Source organism: Sesamum indicum, linkage group LG9, assembly GCF_026168435.1.
Source record: "Sesamum indicum cultivar Baizhima isolate 11 linkage group LG9, ASM2616843v1, whole genome shotgun sequence".
NCBI classification, from domain to species: Eukaryota; Viridiplantae; Streptophyta; class Magnoliopsida; order Lamiales; family Pedaliaceae; genus Sesamum; species Sesamum indicum.
The window spans coordinates 24,881,905-24,892,500 of NC_142665.1; the positions used below are offsets into that span (position 1 = coordinate 24,881,905).

Here is a 10,596-nt window from a genome sequence, read left to right on the forward strand (position 1 = left end):
CTTCATACTAATATGCCTATCTTCAGCTTTTGGCGAAAATGTTGATTCCCTAAAATAATCTTAATTATATCTTTTCTTTCATAAATAATTATTTTTTATTATTTAATTTTACTAATAATTTCTTAATCATAGACATTTAGAGTTAACTCATTTTATTATTTTTTAATAACTATTTCTGTTTTTTTATTCAATTAAATAAATATAATTAAATTCATGAGCTCCGATTACAAGAATTAGTTAAGGGCTAAATTTAACATTGTAGTTTTCTTTTCTTTTTTTTTAATTTTAATAAAACATTAGATTATTATGCCTTCTATTACCGACAATACTTGTAACTCCATACTAGTAACTTAAAGTGTTTTCTTTATCTAAAAAAATGTTGAATAAGAAAAATTATATTATGTATTCATTTCATATAATTCTAAAAAATTATACACGTACATAAAAGTAATACACGAACTTACTATTTTTAAAATTGAAGCGATCTCACATTTTGTCTAAGTTTATAATAGATTATACTTATTAAAATATCTAAGTTTATAATAGAGTTCGTTGAGCTGTTGTTGTCTTTTGATCATTTGTGGACTGACCTGTCTATTCTTCGACCTGCCTACGGAACAGTATAACAGAGGTAGTATATTATACAATAAAAATCCTGACTTAGTATCTCTCAATATATATTTTATTTCTTAATAAAGTGTTTTTTTTTAATATAAGCTTGAGTCAAATCATTATAACAGAGGGATGTATTTATGTTCTAACGAGACCGAGTGGTCGAACAGTGAACAAAGTCGGCCATAATGATCCGGGAGTCCCTTGTGGAAGGACTCTCACTCAAAGGATCAAAAGTACGTCAATGATAACAGGCTAGTAATTTCCAAGAGCTCTTACAGATGAAGTCATTTGGCACCTCGACCCATCACATCTTGGAGTTGAAGAAAATCCCAAGGGCTTGGTTGTTCAGTTTAATCTTGACAATTAACAACTCTCAATCTAAGTAGATATAGTATCCATTACTCTATTTATTCTCACTTACCTTTTAGTTTTCTCTTTTTTTATACATTTCCAAATCTTTATAAACAGAACAAGTGAATATTGCTCTATTAACATAATAATAATTTTCAGACGGAATAACAGGCAAATATAAAGCCACAAAACCCTCACTAACACAACACAAATCATAGTCTCAAATTGAAACAAAATAGGGATTACATACGGTCCAGAAATGCAGAAAACAGCTCAACAGCAGACAACAAGTTTAACAGAAACATAAACGGGAGAGGTTTGCAACCCTTCCAGCTTTCTTAAGAAGTACCTAGTTTAGTAGTCGTCATTTTCATCATCCTCACCTTCAGCAGACTCAGCCCCAACTTCCTCATAATCCTTCTCAAGAGCAGCCAAGTCCTCCCTAGCCTCTGAGAACTCCCCTTCCTCCATACCCTCACCAACATACCAATGCACAAAAGCACGCTTGGCATACATCAGATCAAACTTGTGGTCAATCCTTGAGAACACCTCCGCCACACTGGTGGAGTTGGAAATCATACAAACAGCCCTCTGCACCTTAGCCAGGTCACCGCCAGGGACAACAGTTGGTGGCTGGTAGTTAATACCACACTTGAAACCTGTGGGGCACCAGTCCACGAACTGAATTGTCCTCTTGGTCTTGATAGTGGCGACAGCTGCATTCACATCCTTGGGGACAACATCACCCCTGTACATCAGACAGCAAGCCATGTATTTCCCATGGCGTGGGTCACACTTCACCATCATAGATGATGGCTCAAATGCAGTGTTGGTGATTTCAGCAACAGATAGTTGCTCGTGGTAGGCCTTCTCGGCAGAGATAACAGGGGCATATGATGAAAGCATGAAGTGGATCCTAGGATACGGCACCAAGTTGGTTTGGAACTCGTTCACATCAACGTTCAAGGCACCATCAAATCTCAGAGAAGCAGTCAAAGAAGAAATCACCTGAATAAAATATCAAACACAATCAGTCATACGCAAGCTACCCAACGCACCAACACCGGAATGCATTAAACTCGTTGTCAGCTAAATATATTTAAAGATCTCAGAAATCTATACCTGAGAAATGAGCCTGTTCAGATTGGTATAAGTGGGCCTCTCAATGTCAAGTGATTTGCGGCAAATATCATAAATAGCCTCATTATCAAGAAGCACAGCAACATCAGTGTGCTCAAGAAGGGAATGCGTCGAAAGCACAGAGTTATATGGTTCAACAACAGCAGTTGAAACCTGAGGGGAAGGGTAAATTGTGAAGCCCAGCTTTGATTTTTTACCATAATCAACAGACAGCCTCTCGAGCAAAAGAGATCCAAGCCCAGATCCAGTGCCACCACCTACAGCGTGGAAAACCAGGAATCCCTGCAACCCAGTACAATTATCAGCGAGCTTGCGAATTCTATCAAGGCAGAGATCCACGATTTCCTTGCCAATGGTATAATGGCCTCTGGCAAAGTTGTTAGCTGCATCTTCCTTGCCGCTGATAAGTTGTTCTGGGTGGAATAGCTGGCGGTAAGTGCCAGTGCGAACCTCATCAATGACAGTTGGCTCCAGATCTACGAACACTGCACGAGGGACGTGTTTTCCAGCACCAGTTTCGCTGAAGAATGTGTTGAAGGCATCGTCACCACCGCCAACGGTGTGATCTCCGGGCATTTGTCCATCAGGCTGTGACGAAGGCCAACAAAGAATAAGAATCGAACAACGAAAAAATATATTCTTAGATCTGAGTTAGTTACAGAAAAGAAAACAATGGAGCTCCATTATTTGAATAAAAAACAAAAGACGACGAAAATTGCAAGAGCCGTTTATCGAATTAACGCAACTTTTCAACATGTAATTGATTCATCATCAACTATCTAGATCTGACGAAGACCAATCGAAAAACTGAAAGAATACCAAATTACCAACCAGATCTGAAAAGCTACGAGAAATAAAACAACATAAACGATCTGAATCTTAGATGTAACACGTAAAACAAGGAGAAGAAGTAGATCGAAACAAACCTGAATGCCATGTTCAAGGCAGTAAAGCTCCCAACACGCATTGCCGACCTGAATACCGGCCTGACCAATGTGGATCGAGATGCACTCTCTCATTTTCGCTTTTCTTTCGGAAAATTAAACTCGTGAAGAAAATGCGAACGGAAGGAAAATATTCCAGGGGCGTATACAAAGACGTCTCTGGAGAAAAATTGATAGAATGATCAAAAATCGAGGCGAAAGGGGGATTTTATAATTGAGGTTGGTAGTGAGAGGGGGGGGGTAAAAATTTCACTGTCTCTAGGGTTGAAACTTTTTTGAAATTTGAATTTCTTTATTTTTTTTTTCACTACAGCTGGATGGTGAGCGTTGCCGCCTTGTTTTCTCTTTGGACGTGAGATTCCGTTTGAATTTTAAAATGTGGTGGTGGAGGGATACCCGTTTTAGGGATTCGGAGCAACCATATATGGGTTGTGATATTGGACCATTTTTTATTCGAATCCAAGATTTATAAGAAAGCCCAAATCTAAAGATATTGGGCTGAAATACAATACTGTAATAGGCTTTGATGATTAATGTAAGCCGGCGTATATATTGGATAATGGTTCTGTGTGGGCTTCCTAAGCCTGCCTAATACTGGACACAAGTATACCCAATTCGGCCCGTTCAATTGGACTAGCAATTCATTCTATAATTCTTATCATTCCCTCTCGGGCGAAAACACCAGATTGGATCGAATATCTCACCCTAGAAGTATTAGAGTATTAGTCCATTCATGTGATAAAAGTTAATTTATCAATTGCATCATTATTATATCATAAATATACAATAGAGAATATATAATTAAGTATTAAACAATTTATTTAATTAATTGTTAAAAATAAAAAGAAAAAAAGAACACAGATCATACAAACTGATGCAGTTCAAATAAAAATTTTCATAGTTGCAACAACGTAATATACATCTTACTTTCTTTTTCTTTTTTTCTTTTTTTTGTTGGGGGGGGGGGGGGTGTTATAAGAAAAACATATATATCTTGTGAGATAGCATAAATGCAACTTTTTGCAAAAGCGATGCCAACTTTATAGTAAATGTGGTCACAAAATAAAAGGCAAAAGAGATGTTGATGCAAGAAAATTAAATCAATTATTGGTGGGGTGAAGTGTGAAGAAAACTCAAAAATTAAGTGGACATGAGTGTGCTACTCATCAAACTTTGCATTTTTATGCATGTGTCCTACATGTCCTAAAAGATATACATGAATTTTCTGGTCTCTATCATATCATTTTAGCTACCCAATTTGTTCCAGGAGAATGTAACCCATGCACCTACAATTCATGATAAGGTATATATAATACTTTTGCAACTCAGATAATAACGACAAACCTCTTCACTTGCAACTATTCTTTTTTATCATTTTTATTTTATGTATATATATATATGATTAAGAATCAATCATTTCCTAATGGGTTTGAGATTTAAAATTTTCAGTTAACTCAAAAAATATATTTAATTACACCCATCTTTTTTTTTAAAAAAAATTTCTTCATTGCAAAAAGCTTAAAATCCAATTAATTAACTCTAAGAACAGAAAATTAACAATAAATTTGAATAATGATAGATGATGATCGAGAAAGTGTGGGCACGCGGAGCAATCATATGATGCTAACTTTGAGAGTTCATATATATATATATATAGAGAGAGAGAGAGATAGGGTTCTGAAATGATGGATTGGGTAAGAAAATGGTCATAAATTAAGTGTAAATGAATGTGGTGTTATGGAGGAGGCATGCTCACTTCAACTCCAAAAATCTTTATCTTTTTTTAATTCCAACCCTCTCTTGCATCTCTGGATTTCAGCTTTTTTTGCCATCTTAATTAGTGTTTATTTGTACTTCTTCATCACCTTTTCTTGCTGCCTACCTATCTCTTCTGCTTTTTTTATACAGATATATTACAAAGTAACTAAATGCAATCAATAGGGTTAAATACCCATATTTACTTAATTAAACTGTAATCTCATATTGGTTTTATACAAACACGATTGTCTAACTAATTACGTACCATGAACTCATGTCATTTCAGGGTATTAAGTGCTAAAAAGATGAGACAAATACTTCACGACGAGGAGATAAGGAGAAATTATTAATAAGGATTCGTTTGGATGAAGCTTATTTGGGAGGAGAGAAGCTAAGCACATGGCTAGAAAATGTTAGGTGGTAACAAGAAATTAAATTAGGCGTTAATCATTTCACCATGAGGAATCTGTTGTCCCCAAAAGCAGCTACATCACAACCAAATTAATTACCCATTTAAATAATTTCTTTTATAAATTAACAAAAGTTGCCCAACACCAAACAATTTGAGTTGTAGTGTTGCAAGAGCAGGTGGGATTTAGAAGAGAAGTACAATGTGTTGTTAAGGGATTAGGAGACCGTTAGGGTCTTGTTTTCTTTCTTAATCTCACTTTTACCACCTTAATTAATTCATTATTTGAAGTCATGATATTAATAATTATAAGATTGTCGAACGAATGGGCGCCGGCCCTCATTTTCGGACTCTTTTCACTTTCATAAAATCTTAAATATACTGTTTGGAGGCTGAAAGTAATGTTGTTCTCTTTTTGCATGTGTCATGTTTCGTATCCAAACTTTCCTTTCTTTTTTTTTTTTTAAAAAAAAAGAAAATTCAGAAGAAAGATTTCTTCATATGAGGGAATTAATGAGCTAGCAATTACACTATAATTAATGATAATTTTATAATCTAATCGTACCCTCATATATATATAAATGATGAATCAACTGCCATTAATCATCAAGTAATTGCTGACTATGGTTATTATGTAAGCAATTACACTATAATTAATGATGATTTAATAATTGTAATCGTACCCTCGTACATAAAGTCCATTGCCATTAATCATGGATTCATTTATGATTATGATCATTATAGTTACAATATTAATATTCCCGAGAAGTGAATTAGTCCTAGGTTCTAGGTTAGCTCTTAATTTGGACCATGCTATTGCTAGCTATTCCTTCTTTCCCAAATATTTCATGCGGCACTTTTTCAGGACCATCAAATCTATCCTTGTAATCAAAATCCATAACATGTACTTTTGATAGCAAGAATCTGGAATTAACGAATTATGGGTGGTGAAGGGAATTAAAAGCAATGGGCAATGGGCAATGGGTGGAGACACACACACATAACGAGGGCACGATTCGGGCAGATATTAAGAGAGTGTTAGGTGATGAATATGTCTAGTAGTGGGCTAGTACTGGATTGATCGTAGTATTTGTTTGAAGTAGTCATATATATATATATATATATACCGCCACTCTACTTCATTGATCGACGTGATGAAATTTGGTTCCTTTGGTCGGCTTATTACAAATGAAGGTGATAAGCAGACAATAACCACGATGTTGCAGAATCATCCAATAGAAGTAGTTATCACCATAATCTCATATTTTTCCAAGTGTTAAAACTCTGGATGAAGAGATTCCGTTCACGGGTTGAATATCTAGGACGATGAGCTTCGACACTTGGTGGCCATATTTTTGGTCTTGTATATTTATTTTCCTCCACTAACCTTGTTGTTAGTTGGGTTGGTGATGGAGATTTATGAGACGAATAGCTATTTAATTAAAGGATCGCAATTCTTAACTTAAAATCAATTAGATAATATCTTTCTAGTCATGGTTTTCTTTCTTTGTTTTTGCTCTGGATTTCTTGCTATTTGTTTTAGTTATTGTGATGTATTACAAGTGGTTTGCAGTAAATGTAATAGATATATTTTACATAAGTATGTGGCAATGTAACGTGAGACACCAGCCATTCAAAGTTCAAACTATTCCTTTTCTCTTCCTATTTGGACATCTCATCTTTTCCAAGTTATATTATAGACGCAACCTTGATTGCTTGAAATCAAATAAATTTCACTATCAAAATCGTCAAATAAATAATACATTTTCCCTATTCTCATATATATCTCATACATACACCAATAATTCTCAATGGAATACTAGTTACATCGTATAATTACAAATTAACTCTTCAATCATTTGATTATATTATATATATATACACATATATATGTAGGTTGGGATAGAGAGAATTAGTGGTGGATGGAAAAGTAAAAACCCCTGATAATTGGAGGAAACAAATTCGGAATTGCAACCCATGATGTGACCTACCCTAACTACAATATCCATCTCTCCTTTAAGCACATGTAATGCTTCCATCCCATCAATCTCTCTCTTTTCTCTCTCTGTCTCTCTCTCTCACACACACACACATAGAGAGAGAGAAGAATGGTATTTATATATATATATGGAAGAAGATGAGGAAGGATGATTAGGTTGTGTGAAAAAGGAGAAATGTTTGGTGTGATTTTGGGGCCTGATCAGCAGCTAATCCAAACATGGCAACTTGTGTAAGCATGCATCGATCCATGGATTTTTGCATGGCACTCACTTCAATTTTTTTGCACCCCGTAACCAAACTCTAGGGTTTTATCCTTATTCTGCCTCTACCTAGTACCTAGTACCTAGTAGCTAGCAGCTACCTAGCTAGGGTTTGATAATTGATGAAATTATTGGGAAAATGAAGTGATCCCTCTTTTGAGAAATCATAATCCAGGAATGTGATACTTCATATTTTTTAGGTTTAACCTAAATTTGTCGACTCTATTCATAAACCCTCATTGTACCTACTGTCTGGCAATAGCAACCATTTTGGAGTATTCTCATTGTTCTCACTTCTCATTATTCCACTACCCTCTAATTAATAATATATATGCAGAGAAAATTTTAATGTCTTTAATGTAAATTGCACACATATACATTCATATATAATCAATATTGTTAAATTCAAAGATCAATTAGTTTCCCAGATTCAAAATTAGATTTGGCAATTAGAATATTTTTGTAATGTATATTTAGTGCCAAGAATTTTTATTATGTATCAAAATCAATTCTATAATTTTAACAATGACTATTATTTTTTAGAAGTTGTTATAATTGGTAAGAATTATCAACAAAAAAATAGTGCATAATTATTAGAGCTATAAATAGTCACAATAAATTTTTTGTGTTATTATATTGTGTTAAGTAACGTATCACTATAAATGTATCATTAATTATCTATAATGGTAATTTTATGTATAATTCTTCTTCCTAATAATTACATATTGATAATAAATTATTTCATAAACATATAGTATAAGATACAAAGTGAGAGACCTTGGAGTATGAGGAAATCATACCCTACAATTTTCATCCCTAAACTCTTGGTGACGAAATACATGAAAGAATTATAGAATGGTATAAGAGTTTTTTTATTTTTTTTAATTCATTTTTGTTGGTAATTAGAACTATAGAAACTGGGTTTTTTTTTTCCTCTCTTTTTTTTTGTTTCTTAATGATTTCTTAATGATTATAAATAATAAAAAATAAAAAATAGATCGATTCTTGAATTAACTCAAGTCCTGACGCCGAGTAGGACTTGACAGGGCTTGTTTTCGTCCATACGGGTTCTTACATAATTTTTGTCTAGCTAGTGGTAAAATCAAAATTTTGCGACATCAAATTTAATATTACCTAATAAAAGCACAAATTGCTGGAAGTTCTGGTAAGAATTCACAAAGGAGTATATATATATGTAGAAGAGAAGAAAGGGACAAATTAAGAGGTATAGAATTATGTATTGGAAGAGTGAAGGTGATGATAATAATTAATATTTGGCATGTAAATTCGCATGCTCTTTTTATCACAATAAATCATTGAAGCGGTATATTCGAATGTTGAATTTTCATATCATATCACATAATAAACACATGCAAGCTCACTCCAAAGCCGTAGGCGACAGTCTTAATTTTGAATCTTTCAGAACAGAAAGAGAGATGAGAGCATTTACTGTGAATAGTACTATAGTAGAAGTGCAATAAATAGAGATAACTGATCCACTCTGCTTCCTCGTTCGAACAACCTTTGCCTACTTATATATATATACTTCATTCTTCTCCCTATACAATAATATCTATTCCACTTACATATATAATAAATGTCATTACCCATAAATAAAATATAGAAAACATTAAAAGCGTTAATCATTTACTTGTTTTTCATCCGAAAAAATCCTCATTTATAATCTATTTATCCAGAGAGCAAAAGTATTTACTCTGGATAGTCCTGTGAGAGTCAGCACATGCTCATTAATTTAATCGATAAAAACTAGCGATTTCTATGAGAAAATTGTGTATTCTATATTAAAGTATTTTTGTACTTGGTTGTACTTTGTTGATTCAAAAGCATGAGTAGGGGCTATGGCGGGTTGAGTAGTGAAGAGACGGGTGGGGGTGGTGTAAGTAGCGTAGATAGATGATGCAAGACAACGGTGAAATTGAGTTCCATCAACTAAGAGATTGTAAGTTCAAGTTATACGAATATTTAAATTATTTTCAATAGTAGTATGTTATTTTTTTATTTACTTTGAATTTATCGATTGATTTGAAAATATTAATATATTTACGTACTGGAAAATTTGATTTAGAAGTATAAATAAAGTAAGAAAGTAGTGAGATTGGTTGTCTAGTGTGTTTTTCTTCACTACCAAGCTGCGGGATTTAACTCCACCAATACCCTTTTTACTTTTTCATCAAACACAATTTAAGACTCAAACTCCTCAAATGCTCTCACATCCCATTTTCTTGCTTTCCTTTTTGCCCCTAATACTCAAAAAATACCCTACACTACTCAGAATGCACTCACCAAAATCAGACTTCTTTCTGTTTTGAATCCTCCTCAACTGCTACTTTTTGTTCTTCATTTTTGGTACAGGTTAGTGAAAAACACTCTGTTGAAGATGAATGAATCGTGAGTACGCTTCTTCTATGATTATTCATAGGTAGTTTAACTGAAGAATATACAGTAGAATTATGGAACACCTCAGGATTTTGGTTTTCTCCTCACCTCAAAGAATTCCATTTCTATTTCTAAAATCAAAACACCAGGAAAAAGGAAAATTTTTCACCAAATCAGTTTTGGTCCAACCAATTTAATCATGTAATAAGTATGATACACTTGTTATGTAATTAATTATTCTTTTTTTTAAAATTTTTACCCCAATACATGCACAACAAGTAATATTACATTTGCCATATAATTAATTGATATGTGATCAAATTCAGAATTTTTTTTATACAAATTAGGTTCGTCCTAATTAAACTAATCATAGAATATATTTATTATGTGACTGATTATTTTTTTTAATTATAAATTAATCACACAATAAATATATTACAACTGTTATTATGTAATTAATTTAACGCAGCTTAATTGGATATGTGTAAAAAAATTTCATTTGAGGCAGAATTTCTCCAAAGAAAAGGAGGAGTTGGAAAAATTGACAGTGAGATAAAATAATAGCATTGTGCACACATATACCAAAGTATTGGCAGAAGTGAGGGAGGGGAAGGGGGTGGGGGAGATTCCCTTTAACCTGGACAAGACCGTTTTTACAAAACCAGGGTTAATTCTGCACAACTCAACTCTCCCCTTCTCTTTATAAGTAAACCAAACCTCA

At 33.6% G+C, this 10,596-nt stretch overlaps 1 protein-coding gene across 1 annotated transcript; it reads right to left on the minus strand.

The window, feature by feature from the left end:
- Positions 1–1,164: 1,164 nt before the first annotated feature.
- Positions 1,165–3,249, minus strand: LOC105177235 (tubulin alpha chain). The gene is made up of 3 exons (XM_011100306.3): positions 3,033–3,249; positions 2,089–2,694; positions 1,165–1,974 (listed from the first exon to the last, which is right to left on the minus strand). Exons 1-3 carry the CDS (start codon positions 3,123–3,125, stop codon positions 1,321–1,323), a joined length of 1,353 nt encoding a protein of 450 aa, XP_011098608.1. The 5' UTR covers positions 3,126–3,249; the 3' UTR covers positions 1,165–1,320.
- Positions 3,250–10,596: the final 7,347 nt, after the last annotated feature.

Excerpts from the sequence above, each read along its gene's own strand:
- LOC105177235 (XM_011100306.3), bottom strand. The coding sequence starts at position 3,125 with ATGAGAGAGTGCATCTCGATCCACATTGGTCAGGCCGGTATTCAGGTC. Across the intron at positions 2,695-3,032 it reads GCCTTGAACATGGCATTCAG|CCTGATGGACAAATGCCCGG; the intron begins GTTTGTTTCGAT and ends CCTTCGTCACAG. Across the intron at positions 1,975-2,088 it reads TGAACAGGCTCATTTCTCAG|GTGATTTCTTCTTTGACTGC; the intron begins GTATAGATTTCT and ends TATTTTATTCAG.